General features: G+C 56.5%; 1 protein-coding gene across 1 annotated transcript in view; it reads left to right on the top strand.

Moving 5' to 3' along the window:
- Nucleotides 1-17354, top strand: part of PRR5 (proline rich 5 (renal)) — a 58922-nt gene that overhangs the window by 21604 nt on the left and 19964 nt on the right. Inside the window, 2 exon segments of the mRNA XM_011934800.1 lie at nt 1-27; nt 12192-12272. The exon segment at nt 1-27 is cut by the window's left edge and continues 8 nt beyond it. Coding sequence (XP_011790190.1) covers nt 1-27; nt 12192-12272 — 108 coding nt within the window.

Genomic DNA, 17354 nt, shown 5'->3' with positions numbered 1-17354 from the left:
GGCCTGCGCCAACGCCACCTGGAACAGGTAAGGCCGCGCCCTCCCGGCCAGCTGGAGGTTCCGGAGCCGGGGAAGAGGACCCTCGAGCCGTCCGCGGGCGAGGGGCCGCCCCGAGCCAGGAACCGTGCCGAAGGCGGCGCGGCGCTTCACAGTTTGCAAAGAACCTGCCCCGCCGGAGTGGTGCGGGCCTGGAGGAAAGTTCAGTGCAGCGTGGTTCCAGAACCCAGGAAAGGGAGCGAGGCCCGCCAGCGCCCGGGGCTGTCCCAGAAGCGCCGGGCGGGTGGGCGGCGGGGTGAGCCGGGAACCCGCGTGCCCGCCTCCCACCCGGGGTCTTTCCACGTCTCCACTCCGGTGCTTGTGGCAACCCGGGAGGTTAACGGAGCAGGAAGTATTTTTCCCATTTTGCGGTTGAGCACAGGAGCCTCGGGGCTCAGTGGGTGGGTCGCGCAGGCTTCCTGTGTGTCTTTTTAAGGTCCCTTAGGCTTTCCCTGGAGAGGCCCCCTGTCCTCCAGCTGTCAGCAGGGGGTGCGGCAGCTGCGAGGCATTCTTTCGAGGACCCTCCTCCAGGGGTCATTCCCAGACAAGCAGGGGCCTGGGAAGCCCCTTCGCCCAGCTTTGTTGGAGGAGCAAGGCTGGGATCCGAAAAAGAAACGATTTATTTAGTGGAACTCGCCAGCGTCTCTGCTCCCTAGGAAAATGAGAGGCAGGAGAAAGTGAGGCAGGCTGTTCGGGGGAGGTTGTGGACGCTGCCCCTCTCGCCCCCACACCTGGCAGTGAAATCTTGCCAGATGCTCCACCGGCTGTGGTCTTGGCCACCAGGAACCCGGCTGTCACTTGGACACACGTTGTTTTCAGTTCATTGAATGCATTGTGAGCCAGCGAGATCCTCTTCAAACGTGGTGTCTTCTGTCTCTGAGTTGCAAACTGCTAGAGGACTGGCAAGTGCCTGCCTCCGTTTCCCTGTCCTGTCAGTGGATATTCGCGTTCCTCTCTGTGGGGAGGGCTGGTGTGGGAACAGTGAAGGAAGGACTCCTGTTGGGAAATCTCACTGAGCCAGCGACTCCGCAGTGTCTTAAGAGCTGTGTTCTCCACCAGGCACGGCGGCTCACACCTGTAATCCTAGCACTTTGGGAGGCCAAGATGGGAAGATTACTTAAGCCAGGGAGGTCGAGGCTGCCGTGAGCCATGATGCCACCACTGCTGGGTGACACAGCAAGACCCTATCAAAAAAAAAAAAAAAAGAGCAGTGTTCTCCTTCTCCAGTATTGAGATGAAAGCCATCTCTTTCTCCTTGTTTGTCTGCCGTGATTTAGAGGAAAGAGCTAAATAGACTTATTTCAAATCCCAACTCTGCCCCTTCCCTACTCTGTGGTCTTGAGCAAGTCACTTAACCTCTGTGGTCCTCAATTTCCTTATCCATAAAACGGGCCCATAACAGTACCCACCTGACGGGGCTGTTGTAGGGATGAAATTTGAACATGCAAAATAAAGCCTTCAACACAGTGCTTAACACATAGTAGATCCTCTGTACCTCACAACTCAAGCCCAGACTCACGCAGGGGATGGGTGTCGGGGTGTCCCTGTAGGGATGGCATTTGGAGGGCTCCACAGGAGTCAGCCAGTTCCTGAGCACCCGCTGACAGCCACTTGGTGAGCTCCCTCCCACCCGAGTTGGGGTGTCCTGCTGCGGGTCCCCAGACAGGTGGGGGCACTGGCTGTTTGCTGGCTCAGAGGGCTTAGACACTGCCATCACCCCACCTTGGGTGACCCTGGAGTGGGCTCAGAGTCTTAAGGGTCTTCTCAGAGCTCAGTGAGGCCTTGCAGGCAGAGGCTGCCTGAGTCCCACCCCCCCCACCGGAGATTTCACTCAGCAGCCTGGTGGATTACAGAGAAATGCCAGCCCCTCCCCGCAGCACCTTCAGGGCTCCAGGGCTCCAGGGCTCCCAGCCCTTAGGCCTGCGTCAGCTCCCGCCGCCCGGGGCAGCAGGGACACAGCCATTTCCTGCACTCCTTTCATGTGCCACGCCCCCGGCCAGACCCGTTCACCGCCCTTAACTGACTTTGCCACTCTCCTAGCCCAGTGAGGGAGGTATTACCAGCACCCCCCACCGAGAGATGCAAAAGGGCAGAGAGAGCACCCAGGAGACCTGCCCAGTTCATCCATCGCCTGCGCAGGATGCAGCAGAGCCTGCGCCCCGGCTCTCCTCCCCAGCAGATGTGGGAGATGGAGCCAAGAGAAGGCAAAGTGCCTTCCTCAGCCAAGTCCCTGAGTGGAAACCGCAGGGGGCAGGGCACCCCTTCTGGTCCCTGTCTGCCTGCTCCTGCTCCTAGCAGTGCTCCCTGCCAGGGCCCCCCAGGACAACAGGTCTGTGCAGGGTCGGGACAGGCGTGTCATTCTGCAGGGCCTGGCTTGCCAAGCCTTGTACTCCTCATTGTGAGTCTAGTACACACCCCCTTTTATCTGTGTGACTGTATTAGCTTCCCAGAGCTGCTGTAACAAAGATCACAAACTCGGTGACCTGAAACAGCAGAAATTTGTTCCCTCACAGTTCTGGAGCCAGAAGCTGGAAGTCCAGGTGTCACTACCACCAGAGGCTCTAGGGGAGGAGCCTTCCCTGCTTCTTGCAGCTTCTGGTGGCTCTTTGGCTTGTGGCTGTATCTCTCCGATATGTACCTCCCCATGGCTTTCATTTCCATGTCCAAGTCTCCCTCTCTTGTCTCTTTCTCTTTTTTTTTTTTCTTTTTTTTCTTTCTTGAGATGGAGTTTCCCTGTTATTGCCCAGGCTGGAGTGCAATGGTGCAGTCTCAGCTCACGGCAGCCTCTGCCTTCTGGGTTCAAGCAATTCTCCTGCCTCAGCCTCCAGAGTCGCTGAGATTACAGGTGCCCACCATCACGCCCAGCTAATTTTTTGTGCTTTTAGTAGAGACGGGGTTTTGCCATGTTGGTCAGGCTGGTCTCAAACTCCTTACCTCAGGTGATCCACCCGCCTCAGCCTCCCAAAGTGCTGGGATTACAGGTGTGAACCGCCATGCCTGGCCTCTTTTATTTTTGAGATAGAATCTTGCTCTGTCGCCCAGGCTGGAGTGCAGTGGCACAATCTCAGCTCACTGCAACCTCTGCCTCCTGGGTTCGAGTGATTCTCATGTCTCAGCCTCCCGAGTAGCTGGTATTACAGGTGTGCACCACCATGCCCAGCTAATTTTTGTTTTTGTTTTTGTTTTTTGAGATAAGAGTCTCACTCTGTCACCCACACTGGAGTGCAGTGGTGCAATCTTGGCTCATTGCATTCTCCACCTGCGATTCTCCTGCCTTAGCCTCCCGAATAGCTGGGATTGTAGGTGCCCACCACCACGCCCAGCTAATTTTTGTATTTTTAGTAGAGACAGGGTTTCACCTTGTTAGCCAGGCTGGTCTCGAACTCCTGACCTCGGTGATCTGCCTGCCTCGGCCTCCAGAAATGCTGGGATTGCAGGCGTGAGCCACCGCACTGGGTTCCCTCTCCTTTCTCTTGTAAAAACACTAGTTATTGGATTTAGGGCCCATCCTTAATTAAAGACCATGTCCAGATCCTTAATTAAATACCGCTGCAAAGAACCTGTTTCCATAGTGTAAGGCTTGCTGTGTCATGAGAACTGAATCCAAGTCGTTGATTGATTCATTCATTCATTGACTGTGCTGGCACTGGGCTGCTCAGGATATCAATTCAGCAGAGAACAGCCTCCTGGAGCTCAGAGTTCCCAGAGGGAGGCATTGGTAAATAAACGAGGAGGCAAGTAAGTGCAGGTGGCCTTGGTGCTGGGAAGAAGGCAAACCAGGGGCAATGGGGTGCTGAGCGTTTCACTGGGGGTCTGCCTTCCATTCTTTCCTCCATGGAGGTTGATTCTGTAGGTTTGCAGGAAATGTTTGGTTTTTCTCTTTCGAGAGGGGGTCTTGCTCTGTCACCTGGGCTGGAGTACAGTGGTACAATCATGGCTCAGGCAGCCTTGACTTCCCAGGCTCCAGCGATCCTCCCACCTCAGCCTCCCAAGTAGCTACAGGTGTGTGCCATCACACCGGCTAATTTTTTTTTTTTTTTTTTTTTTTGTATTTTTGGTGAAGATAGGGTTTCGCCATATTGCCCAGGCTGATCTCGAACTCCTGAGCTCAAGCAGTCCACCTGCCTCGGTCTCCCACAGTGCTGGGATTGTAGGCATAAGCCACTGCACTGGGCCCAGGAAGTGTTTGTAAGGGAGCTGTGGATGCCAGGCTGGCCTGCCGGCTGGACCCCCCTTAGGCACCATAAACCAGGACTGCACAGGTGGTTGCCTGAGTGCCCGCTCCTTATGTATTGGTCCCATTTTGCCCCTAGCCTGTGATAGGTCTGCTCCCCATTGCGAAGGCTGCAGAGATGTCTCCCCATCAGACTCTCCCAGGCTGGTGGGGTGACAGATAAAAACATGAAGGCTGACGTGCCACACCCCTGGCACCCCCATCCTTATCCCCTTCCTTCCTTCCTCCCTCCCTCCCTCCCTCAAGGGCCCCTGGTCCCTCTTCCCTGCTAGCTCCCCAGCAGCTCCACTTCCCTCCGCCCTGGGTCTGGCCCCTGTGCCCCTGCAGGGCCTCCAGCCATGAAGCTCATGCTCTTGGGTTGTGGGGCCAAGTTGTGCTTTCACATCTTGCCACTGGAGGAGGAGGCGGGACGGGAGGAGGAGGAGGAGCGGCACCACTGGCGCGTGCCCTGCAGGCAGAGCTGAAGTAGCCCTGGGGAGGGCCTGTACGCCAGCCTGAGGAGCCGGGGCATGAGGGTGCCCTGCTTGGAGGCTCCGGCAGGGGCAGGCAGCCCAGTGACCCCTGACTAGGCCCCAGCCGCCGGCGTGCCCTCTTAGGACTCTGTGCTTGTGCCCTAGGCCTGGCCCCAGCCTCTGCCTCCTGGCAGGGATACATCTTGCCATCCCCTCCTGCCTCCCCCAGCCCCAGAGGCTCTAGAGAAACTTTCAGAAGATGCCCTAGATCCAGAGCGGGCCCCAAAATGCCATGAGGGCACATGGGGGTACCAAGCCCTCTGAGCCAGTGCCCCGCCAGGCCATGAGGGCACGTGGGGGTACCAAGCCCTCTGAGCCAGTGCCCCACCGGACCATGAGGGCACGTGGGGGTGCCCAAGCCCTCTGAGTCAGTGCCCCACCAGTTGCCCTCACCTCTGTCTGAGGATCCCCAGCAGGGCAGACCACTGCAGGAGACCCCAGCTGGGGGTGGGAGGAGCTCCCCAAGCCCCACCCCTGCAGTCCACCCCAACACAGACCCCTCTATGTGTTTGGGCCAAAGGGCCTCAACCGTGATGGGACACTTCCTCCTTGCCAGGCCTGTGTCTCCCAAATGCTTGAGGCTTTAGAGAGCCAGGCCTGCCTCCCTCTTGAAGTGGAGGCCCAGGCAGGCAGGAGTAGTGCGTGGCCCCAAGATGCCAGCCTGGTGCAGGGCTGGTGATGACTCACTTCTCACTCACTCCGCACACATCCCCCTCCAAGGCTAGGGTGACTGTCTTCAGCCTACAAGTGGGGAAACCTGGCCGGACGTGGTGGCTCATGCCTGTCTTCCCAGCTACTTGGGAGGCTGAGGCAGGAGAATCGCTTGAACCCGGTAGAGGGAGGTTGCAGTGAGTCGAGACCACACCACTGTACTCCAGCCTGGGAGACAGAGTGAGACCACAACACAAAAAACAAATAGGGAAACCAATGCCAGAGGAGAAAAGGGACTCAAGATCCCCTGCTAATGTCAGGGTCTGGGGTCTGAACCCAGGTCTAACATGGGGCCAGGACACAGGGACACATGTGGGTTCATGTTCCGGCTGGGGCCAGGGTGAGGTGGGTGTTGATGGCAAGAGCTGGCTTCCATAGCTAGGGTGGGAGTACAAGGGCAGGGCCCTATAGGACCTTGTCTGCACTCCCTGGTCCTGGACAGGAACCAGCTGAGGCCGTGACCACTCCAGCCACCTCCCCCAACCCTGCACCCATGTCTCCCCCAGCAACACTGTGCTCCCATTACACAGCAGTGGTACTACCTACACCCTGACCTTACTGGGCCCTGTGGATGACCTTTCATTCCCCACAGCAACCTTTAAGGTGAGCTCAATACTCCCATTTTGCAGATGAGCAAACTGAGGCTCAGAACGGTATAGGGAGGTCAAGCGAGGTAGCTCACACTTGTAATCCCAGCACTTTGGGAGGCCGAGGCGGGTGGATCACCTGAGGTCAGGAGTTCACGATCAGCCTGGCCAACATGGTGAAACCCCGTCTCTACTAAGAATAAAAAAAAAATTAGCCCATTGTGGTGGTGGGTGCCCGTAGTCCCAGCTACTCAGGAGGCTGAGGCAGGACAGTCGCTTGAACCTGGAAGGTGGAGGTTGTAGTGAGCCAAGATTGCGCCATTGCACTCCATCCTGGGGGACAGAGTGAGACTCTGTCTCAGAAAAAAGAAAAAAGAAAAAAAAAAACAGTACAAGGACTGCCCAGGTTCATGCAGTGAGTTGGGGCGGAAGCTGGGATTCAACCTAGGTCTCACTGGAAGCACGTGCTCATGGGGGTCTCTGAAGGCCAGAGGATGTTGGCTGAAGCCTCCAGCCTGGATGGGGGCCTGGACGCAGTGAGGGGGCCTGTGTCTGGCTCCCCACCACCCCTGCCTGCAGCTCCCCACCACCCCCTGCCTGCTTGCTCTAGGTCCCAAGCTCCCTGCCCGTCGGAAGCAGCCTGGGCAGATCTCTTGCCCTAGTTCCCAGAACCTGTGACTGTGAGGCTTTATGTGTTGAAAAGGACTTTGTAATCACAAGGGTCTGTGTGAGGGAGAGGCGGGGGTAAAAGGGACAGGGATGCAGTGACGGACTCAGAGAGCTTAGAAAGTGTCACACTGCTGGCTGTGAAAATGGAGGAAAGGGCCCTGAGCCGAAGAATGTGGGCACCTCTGGGAGATGGAAAAGGCAGGTATTTCTCCCCCAACCCGAGCCTCCAGAAGGAACAGCCCCACCAACACCTTGATTTTAGTCCAGGAAAATGGATTTAGAACGTCCAGGCCAGGTGCAGTGGCTCACACCTGTAATCTCAGCACTTTGGAAGGCAAATGCAGGCGAATCACCTGAGGTCAGGAGTTCGAGATTAGCCTGGCCAACATGGTGGAACCCCATCTCTACTCAAAATACAAAAATTAGCCGGGTGTGGTGGTGCACACCTATAATCCCAGGTCCTCTGGAGTTTGAGGCAGGAGAATCGCTTGAGCCTGAGAGGCAGAGGTTGCAGTGAGCTAAGATTGTACTGATTGCACCGCTGCACTCCAGCCTGGGCGACAGAACAAGATTCCATCTCAAAAAAAACAGAAAAAAAGAACTTCCGACCTCAGAACCATAAAGGAACAAATTTGAGTTGTTTTCAGCCACCAAGTTAGGGGTGATTTGTTACAGCAGCCGTGGAAACCCACACACTGAGCGACTCTTCTTCCCTCGCGTGCGAGGTGGTACGCCACTCCGACCCCCTACCCGCACCCCTCCCCACCCTGCCTCGTGCTGGGGAGGTGGACGGTGGAAGTGGGATGTGAGGCAGAGGGGCCTGAGGATGGGCAGGCAGCCAAGGGGAGGCCACGGGCACAGCCCCGTCCCCCTCCACGGCCTGTTCTGGACAGACGGGGCGGAGCCCAGCTTTGCTGAGTGGGCCTAGGTGCCCCCATACAGCCCTAGGGTAGCCCCGGCCAGGGTGGCCACAGGCAAGTGCCCTCACATTAGCCCCAGGGCCTCAGCCCTTCTTCAGCCCAAGCCCCAGAGGCAGCAGATCTTAGCACTGCCGGGCACCATGGAGCCTCCCTAAGGGTCCTGCCCTTCTCTCCCTCACCTGCAGCCGCCCAGCACCTCCTGCTGGGACTTGGCCTCGGGAGGACTTACCCTCCTGGGATGTGAGGCCCTGCCCTGGGAGGGCACTGCCTGCTGGGGCTGGGGGGCTTCCTAGAGGAGGCGGTCCACATCTGGACAAGGGATGTCATGGGCCGTTTGCACTTGAGCCCTCACCCAGAAGCCACGGCAGTGTCCCCTGTGGTTTCCAGGGACATTGACACGTGCACCAACTGGGCCTGTCTGTTGGGCCCGGAGGGGCAGCTGGGGTTTTGTTTCTGTTCTGGGAGATGACAGGTCACATGAGACCCTCCCACCCTCCCCGCCCTTCCTTTATCCCTGAGTGGCCCGAAGCAGAGGCTTTTTTGTTTACCATACACCCTTACCCTATGTCTCCAAGGGTTTGGGTGGGGGTGGAGAGGAGCAGAGGTCCTGAGCGGCCTGGGGGTGGGGGAGGAGCCTCTGCAGGTGCCAGGCTGTGTGACTCTGTCTTCTCCTGTAACCTGGGGCCTGGTGGTTAGACGACTGAGAAGCCACAGAGTAGGTGGGCCCAGGCCAGGTGTGGCCAAGGAGTGGTAGCTGCAAGCCCCACCCTATAGCTTCACGGAAAAGACTGCAGGGCAGGGCAGGGCATGGCATGCTGACCTTACAGCAACCGGGGTGGTGGCACTGTACTGAGAAGTCCATTTTCCTGCTGGGGACACTGAACCACTGAGTGGTTAGGTGGTAACTTGGCCGAGTTACCCAGCCCGGAAGTGTAGTGCTGGGATTCAAACGCAGGCCTGCACCTTGGACCAACCTGGGGATGGGAGGAAGTTCAGGGTCCACGGAGAGAGGAGGCAGGGGTGGGGAGTGTGGATGGGAGAACATCCAGGGCAAGGAGCCCAGGAGAGGCTGAGGCCTCTGGGTGGGGAAGGGCACACCACAGCATTTTCGGGCAGGTGCTTGCTGGGCTTTGCTCTGTGCAGCCAGAGTGTGAGGCTGGGTGGGGCGTCGGGAGGTCTAACCGTAAGCCAGAGACCCTTCCTCCCCTAAAAAGAAGACCATGGTCAGAGTAGCTAGCTCTCCCACACAGCTGCAAGGGAGGGCAGGTGGAGGGCGAGCCCCAGGCAGAGGGAACAGCGGGACGGAGGCCCGGCGCAGGAAGAAGCCAGGGCAGCACCAGCCTGGGGCCTCAAGGGAATAGTGAGGAGGGCTGTGTGAGTGACACCAGACCCCAAGAGGGCCGCAGGTCGGAGCGAGAACTTCTTCCAGAGGCCTCATGGTGTAGGGTAACCTCTGGCAGGGTGACCAGAGTGGGCTGGAGGTCCCCAGGAGGTTTAATGAACAGAAAGGAAGGACAGGCTGCTCAGGGCAGGTCACTGAGGACAGCAAGGCTGAAGCCTGGGACCCGCTGCGAGCCTTGGCGGCCCTGGCGACACCGCTGCACTGTCTCCTCTGCCTGAATTGGGTCCAGCAGTGGCTCCAGCTTGCACTGTAAGGGAGGCCTGGGCTCCAGGAGGGAACTTGGGAAGGCGCCCCTGAACCTCCATCCAGGGTCTGGAGACAGTAGCTAGGATTACCTCCGGCCGCCATATCCCAGAGGCTCTCCCAGGCAATGCAGGGCTCCACTGCCTCCAACCCACCCCAGCAGCTGCCACAGGGCTGGGAGGGCGTCTGCAGCTGCCAGGATTGCAGGGTGGCTGCTGTTGGGGGACAGCTGGTTTCCTAGCGACTTCCCTCGGGGTTTTCGATGTTTTTTAGTCTGAAAATAGGGGCGGGGGCAGCTCTACTGTGACATCGTTGTAGGGCTGGGGTCTCCCCAGTGCTTCTCACAGGGGAGCATCATCCCAGCCATGAGGGGATGACCAGCCACCAGCCTCTCCGCTGGGCCGGCTCCTTCAAACTCACTGGGGGTGGCGCTCTTACGATTGCCGACTTACAGGCAGTAAACAAAGGTAGAGAGCCCGTGTCGCCAGACAGGGGACTAAGGAGCATTCCGGTGCAGTCGGGCACCCCAGGCCAGGGATGCGTATCTGGCGTGATCTCGGCCGGTGCCCGCTGAGAAGCTGATGAAGCCCTGAGCAGAGCTGGGTCTCAGCCTGCAGCCGGGCAAGGCCAAGCACCAGCTGTGGAACCTGGCACAGCCCCCATGCTGCTCAGAGCCTCCTCGAAGCATGTGGAATATGAGGCCTGTGACTGCCCTGCGCCCGAGAGGACAGGGAGACAGGAAGCACTGCCCAGCCCCGGCTCCGTGTGGGGACGCTGCCTGGGGGAAGGAGCACAGGGGAGTTCGGGTGCACAGGGGTCCAAGATACCGGCTGCTCTGTGACTTCCAGCAGAGGACTTAGCCACTTGGGCCTTGGTTTTCTCATCTGCAAAATGGGTGGCCTGGTCACAGGCAAGGGTAGAGTTAAAGCAGGGGAGGACGTTAGGAGCGTGGTGGCGGCTGCCTGCTTTGTGGTGTGGGCAGCATCCTGTGGACAGCTGTCCCCTCCAAGGTGAGAAGTGTGGTGCTGGTCTGCCGTAGGAGCCTTAGGGCTGCAGCCGGGTCCTGGGTGGGAGGTGGCTGTTGTACCCAGACCTGGTTCTCACCCTGAGGACCTCGTGGCCAGCAGCGGGCACTTATGACCAGGAAAGTGAACCGGCAAAGTGCTGGTGGAGAGTCAGCACTGGGAAGGAAAGGGTCAGGGGTCAGAGGGCTTCTTGAAGGTGGTAGCCTCGGAATCAAGATGAATAGCTGCTTGCCTCATGGATAGGGATGAGAAGGGCCTTCCAGCCAGGAGGGGCAGTGGGTACTAAGACCCAGAGATGTGGCGCTGCCCGGAGGGTCCTACACTGTCTGGGGTCAGAGCTCAGGATGCCTGGGAGTGTGGGGAGGGGCCATGTCGGGGGGACCCTGGATGCTGCCTGCAGGACCTCAGGCTGTGCCTGCCGGGCAGTGGCTGCCTCACAAAGCCCTGGGCAGGGAAGGAACTGCGGCCTCCGCAGAGGGTGGATGTGGTGGAGAGGTGGGAGGCCGGCTCGTGTCATCCGAGGTCCAGGCAAGCCAGGAAGGGGCGCGGGGAGAGCTCTAGAAGGTAGAAATGGGCCGGACTTCCCGACCTCAGGTGATTCGACCTCCTCAGCCTCCCAAAGTGCTGGGGTTACAGGCATGAGCCACCCTGCCCGGCCTAATTTTTGTATTTTTAGTAGAGACAAGGTTTCGCCAAGTTGGTCAGGCTGGTCTCAAACTCCTGACCTCAGGTGATCCGCCGATCTTGGCCTCCCAGAGTGCTGGGATCACAGGAGTGAGCCACCACGCCTGGCCTGTTGTTGGTTTGTGTAGAGGCAGGATCTCACTGTGTTGCCCAAGCTGGTCTCAACCTCCCAGCCTCAAGCAATCCTCCTGCCTTGGCCTCCCAGAGTGTTAGGATTACAGGCGTTCAGAACCACTGCACCCTGCTGCCACAGCTACCTTCACATCACAACAGTCACGCTGAGCAGTTGTAACAGAGACTGGTGACCCATGAAGCCTACAAGATTTGCTTTCTGTCCCTTCACAGAACATGTTTGCCAGCTCCTGCCTTAGAGAGTTTGGTTTGGTTTGGTTTGGTTTGAGACGGAGTCTCGCTCTGTCGCCCAGGCTGGAGTGCAGTGGCGCGATCTCGGCTCACTGCAAGCTCTGCCTCCTGGGTTCACGCCATTCTTCTGCCTCAGCTCCCGAGTAGCTGGGACTACAGGCACCGGCCATCGCACCCTGCTGATTTTTTGTATTTTTAGTAGAGACGGGGTTTCTCCATGTCAGCCACGACGGTCTCGATCTCCTGACCTTGTGATCCACCGCCTCGGCCTCCCAAAGTGCTGGGATTACAGGCGTGAGCCACCGTGCCCGGCAACCTTAGAGAGTTTTACAAACAGGAGCAGGAAGCATGAGGGGGTCGGGAGCCCCGCAGCTGGCTAGGGACGCAGTGATGCTCCTGAACGCGGGGTGGCCGTGGAGGTAGAGAAGGGACAACAGTCCACAGGACTTGGATGTTTTTGGGGGTGGGAGAGGCACAGGGGTTTCCTGGTTTCCGGCCTGGGCAGGGTGGGGTTAAGAACCCAGAAAGGAAGCAGAGCTGGCTGAGGTTTGGCCACATAGTGTGCAGAGGACATGGGAGCAAGGTCCTGGGGCGGTGACCAGAGGGCACCTGGTGATACAGGCTGGGCTCCAGCAGGGCCGGACCGGGGGTGCAGGGCCTCGGAGTTGAAGTGGATATGAGCAGGGTCCTGCAGGGACGGCGATCCTGCCCTTCTAAGAGAGAGGGAAAGAGGAAGGGGGCCTGATGGGCAACCAGGGGGCGCTCAGACCTTGGGACCGCAGTGTTCTCTTCCCTCTGCCCACAGCATCCACAACGGGGTGATTGCCGTCTTCCAGCGCAAGGGGCTGCCCGACCAGGAGCTCTTCAGCCTCAACGAGGGTGTCCGGTGAGTGTCTGTCCCACCTTGAGTGGCAGGGAGGGCTAAGCCCAGAGTCGGAGGCCCCAGCCAGGCCCCTGACCCATCAGCCATGCCTGGGCTTCCTCCCCCGGAGGCCATCTGTCAACAGGAGAGCGAGGTCCAAGTTAGCAGTGGCCACAGGGCCAGGACCTCCACAAACCACTTCAGGCCTGGTAGCCCTGCGCCCCCACCCACCCAGAGAAGGGTCTTCAAGGGGAAGCGGGGTGGGACTTGGACAGCTGCTGGAGATGACGCCGACAGCCCCCACTGGTGCTGAGCATCACGAAGGATATTGATTCTGTTGAAGAGGAAGGACCCACCTGCCTAATGATGGGAGTGTCATTCCCGGAAAAGCAATTCCAGCCCTGCCAAACGCCCCTCGTTTCCTGTGAATAGCCGGGAAATGAGGATTGCGAAGCCTCAGGCTGGACGCACAGTCACCGAGCTGCTGCCCCGAGCCAGGTGGCAGGAGCTTCAAGGGAGTCCAGGGTTGCCGTTTGTAGTGGAGGAGGCCAAAGCTCAGAGAGGTCAAGAGACTCGCCCCGGATCACACAGCTGCTCCAAGGAGGCGGTTCCCAGCTCTGTGCTGTTTCCTTTGGCCCTGACCCTGTTACCTTGTTGCTGTGTCAAAAGAATACTGGCAAAATAGGCAGTTATCCTTCCCCTTGTTATTCAGGAGACGAGTCAGTGGACCGGCCAGACTTTCATACGCAGGCGCCCCCCTCCACCCTGTGTGGCAACGCTGAAGGGGCCCTTACATGTGTGTAAACTGAGGCCCAATACATGCCACTTGTTCAGGGTGTCCTGCTTTTCTCTGGCTTATCTGACCCACCCCTGGGTGGGGCTCTGGGAGCCCATTTTCCTGATGAGCCTCTGCTTCAGGAAACAGGAATCTAAAGGATCTGCCAGGGGGTTTGGTTTGGTTCTTGAGACAGGGTCCTGCTCTTGCCCAGGCTGGAGTGTGGTGGTACAATCTCAGCTCACTGCAACCTCTGCCTTCTGAGCAGAAGCAGCCCTCACACCTCAGCGTCCTGAGTGGCTGGGACCACAGGTGTGTACCACTACGCCCGGCTGATTTTTTATTTTTTGCAGAGATGGGCGTCTTACTACCCAGGCTGGTCTCGAACTCCTGGGCTCAAGCCATCCTCTCACCTCTGGCCTCTCAAAGGGTTAGAATTACAGATGTGAGCCACCATGCCCGACCAGCTGGGTATTTAAACAACAACAAAAGGAGTTACTTTTAAATTCACGAATCCAGCGGCAGGCACAATCCCCGGCTTTGGACACCCTTCTCCCCTGCCCGTCCTTGGCATGAACAGCATTGGTAATTGGCTATTCTTGCTGCCGCCTCTCCACAGGGCTGATGCAGAGCAGACGGCCTCCCCAGGAGTGTGTGCTGGGGGTGCGTGCACAGAGAAGCTGCCCTGGGCCCCAGGCTCCCCTCGCCAGCCCCAGGATTCTACCCAACAAATGGGTAAAAATCAGGGGCTGTGTTAGACTTTGAGCCCCTGGGCAGTTAGGTTATTTGGAGCAACTTCTTTTTAGCCAGTTGAGAATTAAGTACTGGAAGGTTTAAGAAATAAGAGCAGGGTCTTTTTACTGAAGCCTTGCTCTGTGCCAGCCTTAGACCAGGAGTTTTCCACGCCAAACCCATCCATGGCCTGGGGCACTGGCTCATGCCTGTAATCTCGGCATGTTGAGAAGCCAAGGTTGCGGGATCGCCAGAGGCCAGGAGTTTGAGACCAACATGACAAGACCCCTTCTCTATTAATATGTGCTAACGTTTTTTAAAAGTAAATTTAAAAAACACTCATCCACTCTTCACTGCAGCACCGAGGAGTGGACACCTTGTTATCTCCATTTTACCGGCGAGGAGACTGAGGCGCAGCGGTTGACGTGGGTTGCTGAGGTCACAGGGCTAATAATGAATAGAGCAGGAGCTCAAGCCCCTGCCTTCAGGGCCGCTGGGTTGTTCAGCCCCCTGCCCTACCCCAGCCCTTCTGGACGGCGTGGCCACATTAAAGTCAATGACACTAGCCTGGGCACAGTGGCTCACCCTGTAATCCCAGCACTTTGGGAGGCCGAGGCAGGGGGATTGCTTGTGTTCAGGAGTTCAAGACCAACCTGGGCAACATGGTGAAACCCTGTCTCTACCAAAAATACAAAAAATCACCTGGGCGTGGTGGCGGGTGCCTGTAGTACCAGCTACTTGGAGGTTGAGGCATGAGAATCGTGTGAGCCCGGAGGCGGAGGTTGCAGTGAGCCAAGACTATGCCACTGCATTTCAGCCTGGGTAACAGAGTAAGATCCCGTCTCAAAAAAAAAAAATGACTTTAATGATACATTAAATCCATAATTGGTCACTAGCTTTGATCCCATGAGATCTCTGTTACTAGAGACATTGATTTCACCAGCATCCAAATGGTCCCCCTTGATTTTTTTTTTTTTTTTTTCAAGACGTAGTTTCACTCTTGTTGCCCAGGCTGGAGTGCAGTGGTGTGACCTCATCTGACTGCAACCTCCACCTCCCAGGTTCAAGTGATTCTCCTGCCTCAGCCTCCAAGTAGCTGGGATTACAGGCTCACATCACCACGCCTGTCTAATCTTTGTATTTTTAGTAGAGATGGGGTTTCACCGTGTTGGCCAGGCTGGTCTCGAACTCCTGACCTCAGGTGGTCCACCCACCTCGGCCTCCCAAAGTGCTGGGATTCCAGGCATGAGCCACCGCGCCTGGTGTCCAGGAGATTTTCATTATCCCAGCAAGAAAGCTTTAGCAGCCCCTCCTCATACCCTTTCCCCAACCCTGGCAGTGACCACAGACAGCTTTCTGTCTGTGGATGTGCCTATTCTGGACGTTCCGTTATCAATGGAAGTACAGCGGGTGGCCCTTCATGCCTGGCTTCTTTCACTCAGTGCAGTGCTCTTGAGGTCCACTCAGGGAGGAGCACGTACCCCTGCTTCGCTTTTACCACTGCTTCGCGATTTTATTATATTTATTTATTTATTTTTTGAGACGGAGTTTCACTCTTGTCGCCCAGGCTAGAGTGCAATAGCGCGATCTCGGCTCACCACAACCTCCGCCTCCCGTGTTCAAGGGATTCTCCTGCCTCGGCTTCCCGAGTAGCTGGGATTACAGGCATGTACCATGACGCCCGGCTAATTTTGTATTTTTAGTAGAGACAGAGACAGGGTTTCTTCATGTTGGTCAGGCTGATCTTGAACTCCCGACCTCGGGTGATCCATTCGCCTCAGCCTCCCAAAGTGCTGGGATTACAGGTGTGAGCCATTGCATCCGGCCTGCCTGCTTTGCTTCTTTTCATGCCATGTCATATTCTATTGTGTGTACGGAAAGCACGCCATATGCGCACCCACTCCTCGGCTGATGGACGTGGTTCTTTCTACCTTTTGGCTGTGATGAATAACGCTGCTGTGAACATCTGTGCGCAAGAATTTGTGTGGATGCGTGTTTTCGTCTCTTTTTTTTTTTTTTTTTTTCTACCTTTTGGCTGTGATGAATAACGCTGCTGTGAACATCTGTGCGCAAGAATTTGTGTGGATGCGTGTTTTCGTCTCTTTTTTTTTTTTTTTGAGAGTGAGTCTTCATCGGTCACCCAGACTGGAGTGCAGTGGTGCGATCTTGGCTCACTGCAACCTCTGCCTCCCGGGTTCAAGCGATTCTCGTGCCTCAGCCTCCTGAGTAGCTGGGATTACAGGGGTGCACAGCCATGCCTGGCTAATTTTTATATTTTTAGTAGAGATGGGGTTTCACCGAGTTGGCCAGGCTGGCCTTGAACTCCTGATCTGAAGTGATCTGCCCGCCTCAGCCTCCCAAAGTGCTGGGGTTACAGGCCTGAGCCGCCGCACCTGGCCTCATGTCTCTTAGGTTCGTATACCTAGCAGTGGAATTTCTGGGTCCCATGATAACTCTGTGGTTATCTTTTTGAGGTACTCTCGCCTTTCCCACAGTGGCTGTACCATTCCACTGTCCCACTTAGCAGCGTATAAGCAGGGCAGGAGAGTTCGGTTTGTCCACATCCTCACCAACGCTTATTAATTTCCAGGGCTTTCATTCCGAGAAGCGTCTGTTTGTGGTTTTGATTTGCATTTCCCTGATGACTGATGATGTTGAGCACCTTTTCAGGTGTTTATTGGCCATTTAGGTTTCTTCTTTGGAGAACTGTCTGTTCCCATCACTTGCCCATTTTTCAGTTGGGTTATTAGTCCTTGTATTATTGAGCTATGGGAGTTCTTTATATATTGTGGATCTAGACTCTGTTAGATACTGGTTTGCACATCTTTCCTCCCATTCTGTGAGCTGTCATTTCACTTTCTGTGTCCTTTGAAACGCAAAAAGTTTTAATTTGTATAATGTCCAGTTGTCTAGCTATTTTCTTCATCCCTTCCTTTGATCACCTTTCCTCCTCCAAAGGTACGGAAACAGACACACTTTGTGTCATCATTTTTACAGGTAGAGAAAAATCTTTTTCTTTTTTTTTAAGAGACTAGGTCTCGACCTGTCACCCAGGCTGAAGAGCAGTGGCGTGAACATATCTCCATAGCTCACTGCCACCTGCAACTCATGGGCTCAAGTGATCCTACCACCTCCTCCTCCTGAGTAGCTGGGACTAAAGGCATCCAGCACCAAGCCCAGCTAATTTTTTTTTATTTTTTTCTAGAGATGAGGTCTTGCTCTGTTGCCCAAGCTGGTCTCAAACTCCTGGGCTCAAGTGATCCTCCTGCCTTAGTGTTGGGATTATAGGCGGGAGCCACTGCACCTGGCTGAGAAAACAAGAAAAAAATCTTAACGAATAAGTCACTCTCCATCCAGAGGACTGTGGATTTAAGGACCCAAACCTCTTTTTATCTTGATGGCTTTGCATGACATTATCCCTGACGTGTCATTATTATGTGACCCGCCCTCTTAGACAGAGTCTGAGGCCCCGGGCGCCCTCGTTGTGCTCAGCCATGAAGTCCATTTCCCCTGTGCTTAGTGGCCTGGGCTGCTATGTGCTGCCTATGTTGTCCCTGCAGAATACAGCCAGGGTGTCTGTCTGGGGCAGCCTCTCTTCC

Source organism: Colobus angolensis, unplaced genomic scaffold (genome assembly GCF_000951035.1).
Source record: "Colobus angolensis palliatus isolate OR3802 unplaced genomic scaffold, Cang.pa_1.0 Scaffold138, whole genome shotgun sequence".
Lineage (NCBI taxonomy): Eukaryota > Metazoa > Chordata > Mammalia > Primates > Cercopithecidae > Colobus > Colobus angolensis.
Note: the sequence above shows the minus strand (reverse complement) of the source record. Positions and strands in the feature narration are given on the sequence as shown.